Source organism: Vulpes vulpes, chromosome 14 (assembly GCF_048418805.1).
Source record: "Vulpes vulpes isolate BD-2025 chromosome 14, VulVul3, whole genome shotgun sequence".
NCBI classification, from domain to species: domain Eukaryota; kingdom Metazoa; phylum Chordata; class Mammalia; order Carnivora; family Canidae; genus Vulpes; species Vulpes vulpes.
The window spans coordinates 18,489,412-18,507,016 of NC_132793.1; the positions used below are offsets into that span (position 1 = coordinate 18,489,412).

Here is a 17,605-nt window from a genome sequence, read left to right on the forward strand (position 1 = left end):
GGAAGTGATATTCTGTGGCCAATTCCTGGCCCCCTACCCCTGCCACCCCTACAAACAGGTTCCTGCACGGTGCCCCAAGGGTAGGGCAGACACTGCACCCCAGAGCCCCCTTCAGAGGGAGCCAAAAACAAAGGGGCTCTGCCCCCAGAGTAGCTGTGCCAACTAGAAGATACAGCTTTTATAGAGCCCTCAGACCTGTGAAGGGAAAGGATGGCAGTAACCCAAGGAGAAGCAAGGACAGAACCTAGACACAGGTGGGAAAAGAACCTAGCACAGCTGGAAGCAGTGGCATCGGATGTGCCAGTGGTTCCTATGCTACCCAAGGCCTCTGGAAGGAGTAAGAGACTCCCCCAACCCCATGCACACACTCCCCACCGTCCATTTCCCTCTCTGTTCTGAGACTATGACCTTCCCTTCCAACAGAAACAGAAGCAGCTTCCAGATCTCACCAGAGAAAGTCAAAAGTGGAGGGTGGGTAGCTACCTATCTCCATTTTACAGACAAGGTTCCTGGCGGAGAGACTTGGGGTCAGAGGGTCATGAAACAAAGAAAAGGTGAGGATGGGACTTATCTCCTTCCTATTCCTGTGTAGCAGCAGAGGAGAGAGGCCACAGCCCCTTCCCAGGGTGTACACAAGGAAAATCTGGCTAAACCCTGGGAGTCCAGGGTGTACCAGGGCAGAGCTCAGCATCTGCCTCTCTGGCTGGGGTTTCCTCAGTCACTTCTCCCTCGGCACCTGACTGAGAAGAACAGCCAGGTCTGACCCAGCATCTGGGCCTTCTCCCACCTTGATAAACAGGAAAAAGTCATTCAGACAGCTGGATGGAGGTCTGCAGGGTCCTCCTACATGGAACCTTGAACCTGTATATACTAACTGCTTCAGGTTACAGCTGTAAAGGATCCTTGCCAGCACATGACTCATCTAGAGTCTAGATTCTAGATGAATCTCCTCTTTGGAGCAATGAGAAAATGGAGGCTCCAAAGGGTCTTGACCCAGTCACATGGTGATTCATGGCAGAACTGGGACCCTCTGCATGGCCCCAGAGCCTTCACACTACCCAGGCAGTCTTGCCTATGACACTAGACTAATCCCACCCATTTCAGAGGTGGGAACAGCATGCCCAGGCCCCAAAGGAAGGAAGGGAAAGGAGGCCCCACCCAGAGAATGCAAAACCGGAAGAGAGTTGAGCAGTTGCCTATTATGCTTGTTCATTCATTCCATCATCTACTCAAACACATACCAGGCACCTATCTCCTTGATGTCAGGCCCTGGGTTGGGTCCTGGGTAAACAGAGATCAATAAGGCACTTGAGTTCCTGCCCTTCAGAAAAGCCCCCGGCTGGTGGAGGAAACAGATGGGGAAGTAGATAACTATGAGGTCGTGCAAAGATGGAACAACAGGGAGATGTCTGTGGTGCTGGAGCACAGAGAAAGTGAACTGCGCTCCTTGGAATTTCTCAGATTGCTTTGCAGAAGGCTGGTCTGGAGGGCTGATCCACATGTCAGGCAGAGGGGATCATGGAAGCCAAGGCATCACTGGAGTGGTTGGGCTGGGGGTGAGGGGAGGGTATTCAGCTTCATGGAAGAGGGAGAGAGACAGTGAGCCCACCCCGGCCTTTGACGCCACAGCAGGGGAAAGCTGGAGTACGGACAGGGGCTGGCCCCAGCTTTGCTGCACAGGCCTATGTAACTCCCCAGGCAGTTCGTGGGTCAGCCCCCCAGGGCAGGGATCCTGTGCACCCTGACCTCTGCCTCCACCAAAGGCTGCTGTTGCCCAAGTATTTTCTAGATATCTTGTGTGTACCAGGGCCCCAGCTAAGGACAGGTAGAGGGCCAGTTCCTAGAAGTGTCCAGGACCTCAAAAGTCTAATGAAATGTGTGTCTCCCCACCACCGACACCCACACAGTATATTTAGGGCAGGTGGGGAATAAGAACACTGAGTGGAAGTCACTTTTCCATCCTCTTTCCTGACCCTGAGAGCAATCCACATGGTCAACTATACCCTCCCTCCTCCTTGAAGCTCTGCCCTTGGCTTCTCTCATGACTTCTTCTGGTTTCCCTCTTCTTCTTGGGCTTCAGGCCTATCTGTACTACATGCTGGCCTTTGTCAAGGCCGAGGCCAAGGTGCTCTCCTTTCCCAAAGCTCTACCTCCTCCCAGTCGACAACACCAACAGATTTCAGTGCTTCCTCTTAACAACCAGTACTCACCTCTAAGCTTCAGCTCCTTCAGTCCAACTGCCTACTTGACACCTCCACCTGCTCGCCTCAACAACACCTCAAAGTCAATCCCTTAAACCAAACAAACCAAACAGATTCCCTCAAACACACTCTTTAATACTCTCTCACCAAAACCCAGGCCTCCTGCCATACTTCTTGGGTCAGCTAACAGCATCACCCCCAAGTTATAAACAGGAAACTTAAGCATCTTTAAACCTTTAGCATCTCCTTTTCTCTCACCATCTCCAATCTAATCCTTGGACGAGCCCTCTACTACTGACTTTGTGACGACCATGTTTACTAAGCATTTAAATGAGTAGGAACCCTGTGTGTATTTTAAGGCTGTCTGAATGACAATCTTCTCCAAAGGAGTGTGAGCTCCTTGAGGGCAAGGGCCACGCCTGGTCAGCTTTAAGGCCCCACTCAGGGCCTAGCAGGAAATGGAATACATTAGAAGATAGAAAAATATGGGGTCTCCCTCCCCCAAGGAAACAATAGGGGCCTCTGACTGAAGATCTATGGGACAGGGGCTAAAGTGGGAGAACAGGGAGGGGACAGCAGAGGCCTCCTCTGCAGAGCTCTTTGGGAAGCCCCAGGCCAGCCCTGGCTCCCTGCCTCTTCAGTTTCTGAGTTACCACCACCACAAACCCTGCTCCATCTTAGAGGCAGGAGGTAGGAGGGAGATGGTGGGGGTGCATGGGGGTGGCACCAGCCCTTAACCTCCCAGCAGAGTCAACTTTGACCAGGAGGTTGGAGACCTGCTAAGCAATGAAGGAAGTCATGAGGGCAAGGTATGGTCACCCAGACACCCTCTTCTGCACGCCCCACTAGGCCTTTCCCATTATAGAGCTGCTGGGCCCAACCACCCTTCAGCATCTGGCCACACTCCCTGGGGCCATGCCAGCCCAAGCCAAGGCACTTTACTTGTCCTCCTTTTGCTTCCTGGGGAGGCAAGGCTCTGATGCTTGATGACCTCACTCCAAGGTGATTGGGAACTCACTGCCTCCCCAGGAAGCCCAGCTAGGATTCTTCGAAGCTGCCTCCCCTGTCAAGAGGAATGGCTACCTTGGGACTTCTCCTTCCTGATTTTAATTTCCTAAAATTAAATTTAGAGGGTAAATTTCCATTCTACCCTCTTAAGACAGTTTCTGGCCTCACCTCCCCCAATAAGCTCCTCGCTGCCTCCCACTCTAGCCTGCAGAGCTTCACCCTTCCAGTATGGGCCAATTCTCAGGCCAGGGACCAGGACATCCTTATGGAAATGGTACAGGCACCACCAGGTGTTCCACTGTCATTAGAGGGGATGTTCTCTGTATTTCACTGTCAGCCTCAAGAGGCCCCGAGTAAAATCCTTGACAAAGTGATATACATTACCCTTTTTTTTTTTTTAAAGATTTTATTTATTCGTGAGAGAGACAGAGGCGGAGACACAGGCAGAGGGAGAAGCAGGCCCCCCAGAAGGAGCCTGATGTGGGACTTGATCCCAGCTCCCAGGATCACACCCTGAGCCAAAGGCAGACACCCAACCACTAAGCCACCCAGGCGTCCCTATAGTTCCCTTTCTAACCTCCTTGGTTGATGTGCTCAGTGTTTCTAAGGCTGCTTTGGGTAGAGTGACTAGGGTAGGAAGAGAAGAGCTGCCTCCTAACAGGGGAGGGCCATCAGGTGGAATGGGGGTAAGAGGTCTCCAGAGCCCCTGCACCCCAGCTGACTTCCTGCCCCCAGCAGGCTAAAAAGCCTTTGGGACCTGTGGCCACCTCCTCTTCTCCTTCCCAGGGTTAGTCACTCTATGAACTCGGCCTGCATTCCTGGGGCCTTGAGGCTGAAGTCACTCAGTCCCATGGGGTTAGAATTCACCCACCACACACCCATAGCTTCACAGCCAAAGGCCCAGTGTGGTCAATGCCCTACTCCCCCCATGGACAAGGCTAAGCCAAGGACACTGTGACCTGGAGGGATCCCTTAAACGACTACTTCCCTCAGGACATTTCAGCTCAGCCATATCCCCAGGTGTCCAAGAAAACAGGAAGCTAACCCCAAAGTGAACGGCCCACCCCTACTGAGTTAGAATTAGATCTCACACAAACAAGTGGTCAAACTTGCTGTGGCCCAGCCCCTCACCAATCTCATCAGTGTTCACTGCCAGGGCTTGGAGCTTCCGTCAGACCACCCACTCTTCACCATGCCCACGCCTTGCTCCCAGGCACCTCACAGCCTTTGTACAGATTCTCTAACCAATGCTGGCTTGCCAGGCAGCAGGAGGAGGGACGCCACAAGGGCAGGATGGGCTGCGACAGAGAGGAAGTCGATTGTGTCTGGACCCTTAGGTTCTATAGTACTTCAGGCACAGCTGTCTCCTGCTGGCTCCCGGCTTTCATGGTTTTCTGCATGTTCTAGATTGCAAGCCTCCCAGGATCAAAGATCAAGCCACCTCCTTTTCTACCTTGCTAACCCCAGGCTCCTCTGTGCCAGGCAGGGGCTCAGAAAGGGAGATGCCAGTCTTCTGCAAGAGAAAGCCCCGCCCATTTATTCTGCATCCTGAGTCCTGCTGAAGCCAGGGCCACCCGCCAACACCGGGAAGGGCCCGGAAGGAAGCAGCAGAGCCTATACACAAAGCCTACATGTGGCTATAAAAAGGAGCCCTCCCTGCTTCCCCCAGGATGGGCCCGGTTCCTAGGAGGTGATGAGTGGGGGAGAGAGCTAGTACTTGTGCCTGGGCATACAGCCACTGCAGCCTCTTAAAGGCTAGCCAAGCACCACCTCGAAAGGAACTAGTGTTACAAGGAGAGGAGGGAGAATGTTAAGAACTAAGTGAGGATAGCAAGCAGAGACTCTCAGAGCCCCATATCCTGGGACCACAGACTCCCCAAAGCAACCACGTCCTCAATGCCTCTTCCCTCAACTCCAGAGTATCCACACAAGGCCCCTCTCCCATAGTTCTCTACCTCTCCTGAGAGAGAGGTCTTCTCCCTGTGAAGACAGCAGCATTATCTAGCCAAAGAGCTCTAAGAATGCTGTGAGGAGGCAATGAGAGGCTCTACCTCAGGGGTGACAGCAAGAGAGCTGTGACTGTCACAAACTAGGCTCAGGAGCAGCTCAAGGAGGGGCACAGCAGGGAGATGACAATTAGGCAGAGGCACAGCTAGCATACGTCAAGCCTAAACACAAAGGTACCTATTGCAGAGAGCCCAGACACGAAGGCAGCAGTCTATCTGCCACAATAGCATAGCCACCCACGCCACTGCCCACACCAAGCCATGGAAATGAAGGTCTCCCCAGCTTCTGTTGTCCGAAACCCTCTCCAGCCTAGTTTGTCGAGTGTTTAGGCCCTGCACCAGGAGTCTGACTCAGAGCCACTAAGGCCATTCTCTAGGAATAAGTGGAGTGGCTTGTCATGGTCACACACATGTAGTATAAGTGAAAAATGAGCCTCAGCTGTTGTCTGCAACTGAGAGATCTGGGGTTGCTCATTATCAGAGCACATCCTCACCTCTCCTGACAGAACAGCTTCTGGTTGGTTTTCTCCATGGCACTCTCCAGGCCCTGTAAATATTTTTTCTGTCTGGCTGCTGCTGTCTTTTCTGGCTATACCTATCTTAATCTTTATATTTATTACTGGACTCTGTGGTGCCTGGCATGTCAACAAATGCCAGAGTCCAAAGCCAGGGAAGCACAGCGGTGTCTAGTCTGTTTAGTGTGCCACAAAAGACCCAAGAAGGTTGGGGTTTGGGAGTTCTTTATTGTTTCAAGGAAAGAGTAGTTACAGTGATAAAGCACACCGGGGCACAGACCTACTACCACTTGAACAAGCCAGAGGTTGCAGTTCTCATGTCCAGCTTACCAAGCCCAACACACAGAAGCACACCCACAGTAAATACAGGCAAATGAAATAACACGATGGATGAATGTATGCACTTGAACTTGTCATCAAGGATCCTGGAGAGGCCCTTCTCAGAGTACCATGAGCATGGCGCCCCAGGTCTCCAGGTCCCTGCAGAGGCTCAGGTGCAGTCATCATCATGAGCAGTAACAAGTCAGAGCAGGGCTCTTCTGTCCCCCTACCTCAGATCACCTGCTGCCTTCATCCCCAACAAGAGTGTGGGAAAGCTTCTTGATGGGAGTGTCAGGTAAGATGAAGGCAGCAGATAACCTAGAGGCAGTGTCTAGGTCCAGTTTGTCCACAGACAGAAGCCTGGGCTAGTCAAACAGCACACTGGGCCAGAAGGCAGAGTGGAGATCAGATCACTCTGTCCACATAAAAAAACATGCTGGTCCTATCTTCTTGTCATTTTCTCAAGAGTAGAAAAATAACCCAAATATTGTAGTGGGAATCAGAGATCCTAGGCTCTGATCCCAGCATTGCCATGAACTTGTTTGACCTTACCCGGGGGAGCCTTGGTTTCTCATCTGTAAGAGACGGCTAACCATTTTTGTCCTCCCTTGATTCATGGAGCTGTGGCAGCACTCAACACCACAGATGAGAATATGTTCCATGAACTCTACTACACTAGGAGAAATATCGGATTTTCCTCATGCCCCAGCCCTCTGTGCACAGAGGGAACAAAGAAAACAAGCAGGAAACAGACTTCTAGCCCAGACTGTCAGAAGAGCCACCAGTGGCCACATCTGGTGGTGCAAAGAACTGGAGTTCTGGGGACGCCTGGGTGGCTCAGTGATTGAGCATCTGCCTTTGGCCTGGGTCATGATCTGGGGTCCTGGGACCGAGTCCTGCACCAGGCTCCCCACGGGGAGCCTGCTTCTCCCTCTGCCTGTGTCTCTGCCTCTCTCTCTCTCTGTATCTCATGAATAAATAAATAAAATCTTTTAAAAAAAGAAAGAAAAAAAAAAAAAAAAAAAGAACTGGAGCTCTGTAGTTAGCTAAGGTGAAAGCAAAGTGAACACTTATTAACTGCCCATGAGTGCAAAATGCTGTGCAGAGAGCACTTTCATATGAAATCTCTTACTCTCCTATACGACCTCATTTCACTATTTTAATATACAGCTCTGTGAGGAAGAAATTACTTTTACAGCTGAAAATCAGTTCCAGAGAGGTTAAAGTTACTCATCCAATGTCCCAAGAAGAGCTGAGACTCGAACCCAAATCTGACCCTCGCCACAAATTTTCAGTCATATGGAGCCCAATTACCAACAGCTGCTTGAGGCCACTCATCACCTTGGCTCTGCCTAGTCTTATCATCTGTTACCATATTGCTCTGAGTTCCCTCCAGGAAAGCACGGGGACCATGCTTCTCTGAACAAAGCATTCTGCACGGAGCACCAGCACATTCCCCTCCTCCTCTCTCATCCTCATTTCTCCCCAGACTCTCCTCCGAGTCCCCACCGACTTCTCCAGTTCTAAGGGAGTAGAGACGGGGAGGAAAAGTCTCCCATCCCCTCCTATCAGGCGTTTGCAACATTAGGTAGGTCTCACTTCCTCCAACTTATCCATCTCTGACCTCTTTGAAACCACATCAGAGGAAAGATTACAGAATGGGAAGAGGTGCCATGAGTTAATGAAGAGTGATACGAACAGTGACAGGAGAGGCAGAGACCGGTCTTATCATACTGAGGTGATGGCATTAAAGCACTAGAAGAGAGGGGTCTTTAATCAATGTGCTCAGATAGCATTTATCAGGGCAAGACACGGGGAAATAGGCCAATATGATACCACAGCGGCTGCTTTCAGCCAGCTGCTGTGTCACCTTGAAAAGTCAGCAGCTGGAACGAGCCGAGCCCCGACAACAGCGGGGCTGCTGAGAGCTTGGAGTGAGAAAATGGGTGGGCCTCTTCATCTCCCAATCGAAGGCTTGGTGGCCAGGCTCCAGCCCCTCAATGTGACAGGTACATGGGCTCCCTTCACTACTGGGTCCTCCTGGGGAACTTAATCTTCATCCTCCTCTGTCAGAGCTCCCAACACACCATACTCCATGTGAAGCACTCTATGAAGACTTTCCTCAATCTTCAAAAAACCCTTATGAGACAAACTGTTACTATACCCCCCTTTTGTAGACAAAGAGCTCAGAGAGAAAATCACACACTCAAGGTCACAAAGCAAGTTAAGTGGCACAACCTACTCAGTCTGAGTTCAGAACCCAAATGCTAAACTACTGTGCTCCACTGGCTCATCTCTCAGGACCCACCCTCCACCTCTGCTGCATCCCTGCCCTGCCTCGAGAGGAAGTCTTGCCCCTGCTCATCAGCTCTCTCCTGCAAACTGCAGTGGCTTTACTGGTTTCCCTCACCATCTCCCAGATAAAATGCAAGACAGCCCTCCTTGAGCCTCTGCTGACAGAATAGAGTATAACCCAGGAGCATGGCACGCTGTGGCCCTCCCTAAACTGCTCCCAACGAGCCCCAGCCTTACCTCTACCGCACTAAATACATACCTGATCCTGCACAGGGATCCCCCATGTTCAACCTGGGCACAGGCAAGTTCCTCAATCAGTCAAGCAACAGCTCACAAGTCACCCTCCAATTCCCCCCGCGCCTCCCCAGCAGCTCTGAAGCCTGACCTGGCTCTCTCCTCTCAACCACAGCTCACTAAGACAGCTCACTACTATGCACTCACAGGGCTCTTGGTATAGACCTTTATTATGGTACATACCACACACATGGTTATAATTATATGTTCCCAATTCTGTCTCTTCCAAGAATGTGGGAGTTCTTCAAGGGCACAGTCCATGTCTTATTCACCTTTAGTGCCTAGCACTGGGCAAATAGGGGTGTTCAAACAGTATTTATGGAACAAATAAATGGCCCTCATTTCAAGAGACTACACAAAACAAGGTTAGTGGCCAAGATCTCTGCCAGTATACACACGTACACAGACATATACACACCACTGTCTTGAACCCCAGTCAGACTGACTCTAGGCACAAATCTCCAGTTACTGTGGGTCAATTACCAACACCGCTCACAGCCATTCTTTATCCTTGGCTCTGCCTAGAGTCTGGTCACCTGTTACTATACTGTTCTCAAGGACACCACCCCACCCCACCCCCTGCAGAGGAAAGCATGGACACCATGCTTCCCTGAACAAAGCACTCCACAAGGTATGCAAGAACATTCCCCTCCTCCAATGCACCCCCACTTCTCTAGGACTCTCCTTAGCTGGAGGTGTGTGGTGAGGGGGGCAACATTGGGTGTGCTCAGCTTCTCCGGTCATCTGTGCAACAGGCTCCTTTCGCAGGTTCACAGGAAAGAGAGTGCCCTAGCTGGAGGGGGGGCGCTGGCAGAGCTGGTCTGGAAACCCACACACTGGAGCAAGGCTTGGGTGTTGAGGAAACACTAGGAGGTCTGACTTCCCCTGGAAAAACTATAGTCAGACAGGAAACACACAGGCAGGGATGGCTAGCTTTGCAGATCCGGACACGTGTTTTTGCCCCTCTCCCACTGGGAGCAATCAGCCAGTACAAAGAAAACCCCTGCGACACCCGCCTGCCTGCCTCAGGGACCTCAGGCCCAGGCAGCAGAGCAGGCTTCACAGTCTGTCTCCTCACCAGCCTGACAGCCACAGAGGTCAAGCCCCAGACAACTGGCCCCAACATCACCTTCTGAGCCTGACTGCCTTGTCTGGGCAGTTTGCGCTCTTCTGCCACGGGTACCTCCCCACCCCATCAAAGGTACGACTAGGAATTATTGTCTGTTTTAGTTTCCCTGAGGGGAAGGACCTGGTTTTCATTCACCACCTAAGGGGGCCCAGCATCTAGAAGAGTAGGGAAGGATCAAAGAGGAAAGCATGAGCCTCCAAAAGTCCTCAGTGATGAGCATGGCTGTCACTCAGAGCCCTCCATGGAGCCTCCACCCAGGCCATGATGCCCACAATTACTTTTGACTGAATCTACTCACCCCAGAAAGGCATCAGAAGGAAAAGTGTAGAGCCAGAACCTAGAGAGGCTAAGGGTCTATAATGCAGGTCCAGGCACAAAAATTTCTCCTTAGAGGAGCAACAGAGACAACTAGGCATGTGGCCTGAGGCCCAAGGGCAGCACAACCCTGGAGCTGAGAGTCCTCTTGGGATGGCCAGTCAATAACTGGGGAGCTGGGTCCAGCTGAGGCTGTCACATACTGGTACTATGATCCCATGGCAGACACAGCCCCCTACCTCCAGGACCCTTGTGAAGATTAGCCAAGAAAATATGCCGAAAAGTCTCTGTAGCAATGAACAGGAAGTAATTGCTTTGTATTCACTTAAGTCAGTATCTGCAACATAAAAAGCCAAACATCAACCTGGTTCCTGTCACATCACCAGGACAACTGGTACCAAAGCACTTCCCCACCCCTCTTTTAAGCCAAACTACCATCCTAGAAATCAGCAAGTGCCAGCCCCACTTCACAAGAGATAAAGTGAGAAGGGATGGGGTTAGGTCAGAATGAGGTCTGACACGTTGAGTGCTGTGCATTTCCTAAACCACAGCATCCCTCCTGCAGGTCCACAGTGCCTCTCTCTCCTTGGCCAGACTACAAGCACTACGTGGAACCCTGGCAAAGTCAGCAGGAAAAGGCCAGATGGTTGGGGACACAGCTGGCAGCCCAACCTTCCTCAGAGCCTGTGGTGGGGTAGGGTGGGGGGGTGCAAGGATCAGAAGTCACCAACGAAGTATACCACGAATGGGCAGAAGTGGGGGAGCTTCAGTGAGAAGCTCCATTTACAACGTGTGAACCCTACACAAGCATCTACTAGCATTTTTACTCAGACTCCTTCAATCTGGGCCTCCAAAATCAAAGGGCCAAGGCTCCTATATTCTTTGCCTACACTTGCAGCTAATGAGATTACTGAATCTGTATTTCTCTAGCTGACCTAAGCTGGGAGCTGGGGGCCATCGGATCCCCTGCATTCCTGTCACCAACCCCCAAAGACCTGAGACACCATGGACTAGACTCACTCTTCCCCACATCCCTCTGTTCAGGCCCCAACTTACAAATAAGTCAAGTCACACCCGAGAGTCAGATGTGCAAATCTCTCTAGGTTTACTCCATGATTTTACTGTCATGTACTATTCTATGTATGATAGGTGGGTGGGTGAGGAGAGGAGTTGAAGCAAAACAAAACCATTTCCTCCCTTTAAGTGAAATGTGAACTTGGTTCCCATCCTCCTCCCTCCCTATACCCCTCTCCTACAGCCATAGTCCACCTCCTTCAACATTCATAGTCCAGGATGGAGGAGGGCAGTCACACTCTTTTACTTCTATTGTTATTATTAAAAACAGCTCACACTTATTAAACCTTTACAATGTATCAAACACTGTGCTACATGTTTTACACCAATTCTCATTTAATCTCCAGAGCAACCATATACAGCATATATTTTACCATTCCCACTCTATAGATAAGGAAACTAAGCTCAGAGAAAATAAATAACTAGCTAGATAAGCAAGTGGCCCACAACTAATCAATGGGCTTCAAATCCCAGCCTTGTCTTCAACCACAGAGCTGCACGTACTGCCTGCTGATCACATGCATGGTTTGAAGTGCAGTCTGTTACCCAGGAAATCTCTACTGGGGAACCTCTGGTCAGTGCCACCAACTGAGCAGAGCATAGGGAGCACTATAAAAGCAAGGAAGAGGCTGTGCCTGGAAGTCTTGATGCCTGGGTGATGTCCCCAGGACTATCTATCTGGCTCTCTGCAGTGTCTATCATTCCACAATTTTGGAATCCAGTCTCTCGAATCACTAAAATCTTCTCTCCATAGCTGGCAGGGCTGATGGAGGCACAGCGGAAGGCAGCTGCCATTTCTGAGTTCAGCAGCTGTATCAGATCTGGAGTTTGTAGTTGAGGGTGGCTGCTTCACCACAAGACTTTCCTTCCTCCCAATCTCCTCACCCATCTACACACATGTACACGATACCCAAGGTCTGTAGGACCTTCCCATGGGGGTGTCACTTCCTGACGCCCCTCCTCCACATGGACCTAGTTCTGAGTCTCTGGGGGTAGTCCTTGCAGGAAGCAACCCACAACCTAGGGTTGCAGACACACTACCTCTCACACTTGAAGGTGGGGGAATGGAGGGCAGAGCTGGGTGCCCACCTGGCCACAACACAGGCCTACATTAAGTGTAGTAACACTGAAAAGATCTGGGCTTTTTCAAAATCCCCAATTCCCTCCTCCTGAGACCTGTCCCAAAGCAGCCAAGTTCAGGCCTGAGAAGGCCAAGCAGCAGGAAACCAAAGGTAGCCGCTCCCAGCTCCCCGAGGCCACGCAGCACAGGACGCAGGACACAAAGGGCTAGACCCAAAATTGGCTGCACACTCTCGAAAGTACCTGACTCTAAGGCACGGAGGGTGGCCTTTCTGGGCCACGCTCTTGAGGATGTGCTTCCAAGGGTAAGAGAAGCCTGGCCTCTTTACCAAGAGTCCCGGTCCTGGCTTTGAGTGTCGGCCCACCCACGCAGACCTCTAAAATTCAGCTTCGAGACAAAAGCAGCAGCGGGAAAAAGCAGCCGCTGCCTTCCCTCAGGCTTTTCCAAACCAAACAAGACCACCTTGCACCCTCTGAGGGGGGGGGGGGGGGGGGTAGGCCCGGCTCTGACCCAAAGCCAGCCCTACCCCAACATCTGCCTCAATTCTACTCAGGGAACCCAAAGGTTCCTTTGCAAATGGAGCCCAGCCCGGGGGGCCCAGAAAGTTTCACCATGACTACTCTTCTGGGGAAAAAAGGTGGTGGGCGATGACCGTCCGGCCTGGCCCCCGATTCTGGGGCCGGGGGGGCTGCCGCCGCCTGGGCTTCCCTCGCCCCAGTCACCAGCACTGCCGGGGTGGGGGGCACCCCCGACGCCTGCCCCGCCGGCCCCCAACCCGCTAGGATTTCTAGGCCTCCGGGCACAGCGCCTGGAGCACCCCCCGGGCTGGGGGAGGGGGTGTCCTGTCAGGTGACTGAGGACCCGGATGCCCCCCGCCCGCGGGGACCACCGGGGCCGGGGCCGGGGCCGGGGCCGAGGCGGGGGCGGGGCCCGGAGGCTGCGGGGGAGGGCCCCAAAGTTCACCCAAGTCACTCCAGAGGCGGCCGGGGCGCGCGGGAGCGGAGCGCGGACTCGCGCGGGCCCCAGGGGGCGGGCGCACTTACTGGCCCCCTCGATCTTGTCGGCGCCACGGCTCCACGTGATCTGCCGCGTCTCCAGCTTGACCTGGAAGGTCTTCCGCTCCGGCCGCTGCGACTTCTTGGAGTAGAACAAAGTCATGACGGTGCCCACCTCGAGGCTGCGGCAGAGGTGCAGCACCTCGGCGTCCGAGGGCGCGCCGGGCCCGCAGCCGTTGGCGCAGGGGGAAGCGGCGCCCGCCATGGCTCCGGCGCTGGGGGCGGGGGCCCGGCCGGCGGGAGCAGGCGGCGGCGGCGGCGGCTGAGGCGGCGGCGGCGGCTGAGGCGGCCCGCGAGCGGGCCCGGCGGCTGCTCCTGCGGGCGGAGACGGGGCGGGGCCTGAGGCGGGGGGCGGGGCGGCTCCTCAGGCCCCGCCCCGGCCCGCGCGCCGGGAACAAAGGCGCCCGCGCGCCCGTGGAAAGGACCCCCGCCCGCCTCCCGCCGCGCCTGCGCCCCGCGACCCCCGGACAGGCCCAGGCAGGGACGCGGGGCGCAATGGCGGCGGGGGCGCGCCCGCCGCTCGCCGCCCCGCGGCCCGCCGCCCCGTCCGCCGCCCCTCCTCACGCCGCCCCGGCCGGCCCGTCAGTCAGTCGCACACGCACGGGCGGTCGCCAGCCCGCGGTCCCGCACAGGCCCAGCCGCGGCCGCTCCGTCGGCCCCGCTCCCCGCGCGGCGGCCGAGAGGAAAGGGGAGGGTGCAGAGCGCCCCCGGCCCGCCGGCCGAGCCCGGTTACCTGGGCGGCTGCCCGGCGGAGGGAGCCAGCCAGGCCAGGCCGGGCCGCCTCACACCCGCGGCGGCGGCGGCAGCGGCGGCGGCGGCGGCGGCGGCGGAGGCGGGCCCTCCGCGCACCCTCTCCGGGGAGGGCCGGGGGCGGAGCAGCCTGCGGATTGGCTGGCGGGCTTTGACGGACAGCAGGCCCGGCCTGCCCCGCCCCGCCCCTTGGGCCGCTCCGGGCTGCCCCGCAGGCCGCTCCTGCGACCGCCGGACCCTCGTCCGTCCCGCCCCTGCGGCGAGCGTGGCTGGCGCTCGACGGCCCCGTCCTCCGGAGCGGCGCGGGCCTGAGCGTGCCCCGTCGGGCCTTGAGCCCCGCGGCCCCCGGCGGCCTCCCTCCGCGCGGCTCCTGCCCGCCGCCCGCCCCACCTCACGCTCCGCCTCCTCGCGCCCCTCGGCAGAGGCTCTCCCCAGGGCTTGGGCTTCCGCGGCCTAACCCCGCGTGCTTTCCTCCTGCCTCCCAGGCCGCTGCCCGCGGGCCCCGGAAGCCCCTCTTCCCCCGCTTCGGCTGGCCTGGTCCTGAGCCAGTCACTGAGGCGACCCGACCTTTCCCAGGGCTTCACCCCCCCCCCCCCCCCCCCCCCCCCCCCCCCCCCGCCAGGGCTGCGCCGCGGCCCCACTCACCCTCCTCAGACTGCGCGCCCACTCCCTGCACTCTCTCTCCGAGCCTGGAGCCTGGCGCCTGGCGCTCGGCCTGCTAACGTGCTTGGCCCAAGACCCTTGAGGTATCCTCGAGGCCTCCTCGGCCGCCTCGCAGGCCTGTCTGCGCTGCCGTTGGCCCTCGCCACCCCACCCGCCTCGCCTGACTTCCGTCTCCTCACCCAGACTCTCCACTCTCCCTGGTCTTACCTGCGTCTATCATCCACGCCTTAACTGTTTAAAAAGAAATTAAATCCCGATCGGCCACCCCCGGCCCCAAACCCTCCATGACTTCCCTTTGCCCTCAAAACCCAGGCTCCCTCTTGTCCCAGCCGGCCCGTGTGGTCTGGCCCCCTTTGTCTCTCTCCCACGCCGCCCCTCAGCACCTCCCCTTCACTCTCCATGCACCAGCCACAAGGCCTTTTAGTGGTAATTTGAACAATTCACACTCTGCCTTCCCCAAGCCATTCCCTCGGCTTGCCCCGGTGAGGTAGCGGCCCCTGTCACAGACCAACTGAAGACACCTGTGGTCTGACCGGCGTTGAATCAGGCAGAGCAGGACAACTTCAGAGGCTGGAGGCCCAGCAGAGCGCCCAGCAGATGCCAGGGAAGGAGCCGGGTTTCTGGAATTCGTGAGTATGTGAGCGTGTGCTCAGCCAGCCCACCCAGCTGGGTGGTGACTGGTGTCTGGGGCTGCCTCCGACTGGGTCTTGCGGCAGCGGTAACTTGTGTGGGTTTGTGTTTTGATGCCCTCAAGGGTGTCTCCTAAGAAGCTGAGAAACCCCTCACAAAACGGAAAATTTGTAGGTTTCACCCACCTGAGGGGAGGTGGAGTGGCTGAGATGGGCTGCCATCTAGTGCCCACCCTTTAAAGGGGGAGGGAGGGCACTAAAGTTGACCCAACGCCTGGCCTAGCGCTACAGGGCCCACAAGTGTGATCACACCTGATCCTCATAATTACCCTCTAATCAGGCGTTATTGTCCCAGATATACTGATGAAGAGCCTGAGATCCAGGTAAGTTCTGCATCTTGCCCCAAGGCCACATAAGTAACAAGTGGGAATTTGAAACCAGGTCTGTCTTGACGCCACACGTTTTTTTGCTTCACAGGAGAGCCTTAAGTAGATCCTGGCAGCCAGCAGTCAGTGGGCACGGAGGCTAGCATGACTGGGAGCTTCACAGAGTGTTCGTGCTCTTAGAGTAGGGCTTGGACTGCCTTGGGCTTACGGTGGTGGTGCTCCCGTGCTGGGCTTTAACGCCATGGTTTGGGAGAAAAAAAAAGAAATCCAGAACCAACCAACCCTCCAGGCATTCAGACGTTAAGCCAGTAAACAGTGTTATGTATGGACAGTTGTGATGGTAGGTAAGGAGGAAAAGCTCAGAGGCCTATGAGATAAAACATAAAACATGAGGGACACCTATTTTAGATCTCTTAGTTGAAAAGGAAGGGCTCTAGGACTCAGCAGAGGTCTACTACTGGATGTGAATAGATGGCCAGGTGAATTATTAGAGGTGGGTTGGAGGAAAGTACTTTCCAGGCAGAGGTTTACTGGGCAAGGGGAAGCAGGGCAGGTGATGAAGCCAGGACAGTAGGTGGGAAATGAGTGGGGCCTCCCCCTGCTCATTTGATCTTGTCCATTTGTCCAGGATGCCCCCTCCTAAGTGCTGCAGTGCTCTTGGAGCTTCTTGTGCTGACTTGGGCAGCCTGCAGGCTGTGATAAACTTTTTAAAACTCTGTTTCTCCGTCTTCTGAGAGCTTCCTAGCATGCAGACCATGCTTCCTTGCTTTTGCTTTTGCCTCCAGGGCCAGGCCCCCAGGGGCTCCAGAAATCTCTGTCAACAGGAGCTCATGTTTTCAGTCTGCTGCCAGGCCCTTAATCAGAAAACAAGGCCCCATTTCCTCCTGGGACTTCTGAGCTAGCATCTCAGACCTCAGGTGCCTCCCTCCACCAAAAGAGATTCAGGAAAAGCAGGGCATGCAGAGGGTGTGGCTGGTTTGGGCTTCCCCCAGCTCAGCATATATATGGGTACGTGGGTGTTACTGGCAATGAGTGCAGCTGCGCTGGCTTGGAGGGAGCAGCCCAGAACCCACACAAGGCACACGCCCTGACATCACCCAGGCTAGCCCTGCTTGGGCCTATTTCTGTCATCACTCTTGCTTCAACATGCCCCAGCCTACACCGTACCTAGGTGTGCCTGGATTCTGGGTAAGGGTCTCAGCTCAGATGCCCGTTTGGCCCTGTGTGCCTGACCTCATAGGTCTTTATTTACCAAACACTTAGAACAGCACTTGGCTTATACTAAGTCCTATATAACTGTTTTACCCACATTGGCTCGGTTACTTATTACAGCATTATGAGATAAGTACTTTTACTGTTTCCAATCTACAGATAAAAAAACTGACGTACAGAGAGATTGAGAGGTGCTTATTTATGGACACAGAGCTGAGAGATGGCAGAGATGGGATTCAAACCCACGCAGCCTGGCTCCAGAGTCAATGCTATGTTGGCCTCTCATGTAGGTATGAAATATTTTGTTGTGTATTTTCACTCCTTTCCATAATACCCCTACCTACCTGATGTGTTTTCTATTTTTAGTTATAGATCTTTTTTGCCTTATGATGGGGTTGCATATCAGTAAACCCATCCTAAGTTGAAAATATAGTAAGTTGAAAATGCATTTGCTGTGTGTAACCTACTGAACATCATAGCTTAGCCTAGCCTGACCTTAAATGTACTCAAAACACTAACATTTGCCTACAGTGGGCAAAATCATCAAACACAAAGCCTATTCCATAATAAAGTGTTGAATGTCTCATGTGATTTACTGAATACTGTAGTGAAAGCAAAAAGCAGAATGGTTGTATGGGTGCAGAGTGGTTATAAGTGCATGGGTTATTTAC

General features: G+C 54.4%; 1 protein-coding gene across 4 annotated transcripts in view; it reads right to left on the reverse strand.

Annotated features, from left to right (window-relative positions):
- The window catches only part of PLCG1 (phospholipase C gamma 1), a 37,980-nt gene extending 22,671 nt beyond the window's left edge, over positions 1-15,309 (reverse strand). The window contains exons 1-2 of one of the 4 annotated variants that reach the window (XM_026009659.2): positions 14,690-15,309; positions 13,283-13,609 (exon numbers count right to left, since the gene is read on the reverse strand). In XM_026009659.2, the coding sequence (XP_025865444.2) occupies positions 13,283-13,499 (217 nt within the window). In that variant the 5' untranslated portion in view covers positions 13,500-13,609; positions 14,690-15,309. Of the gene's footprint in view, positions 1-13,282; positions 13,610-14,027; positions 14,062-14,689 lie in introns of those variants that run through there. The other 3 variants (XM_072735852.1, XM_072735851.1, XM_026009658.2) reach the window with 3 other exon arrangements.
- Positions 15,310-17,605: the final 2,296 nt, after the last annotated feature.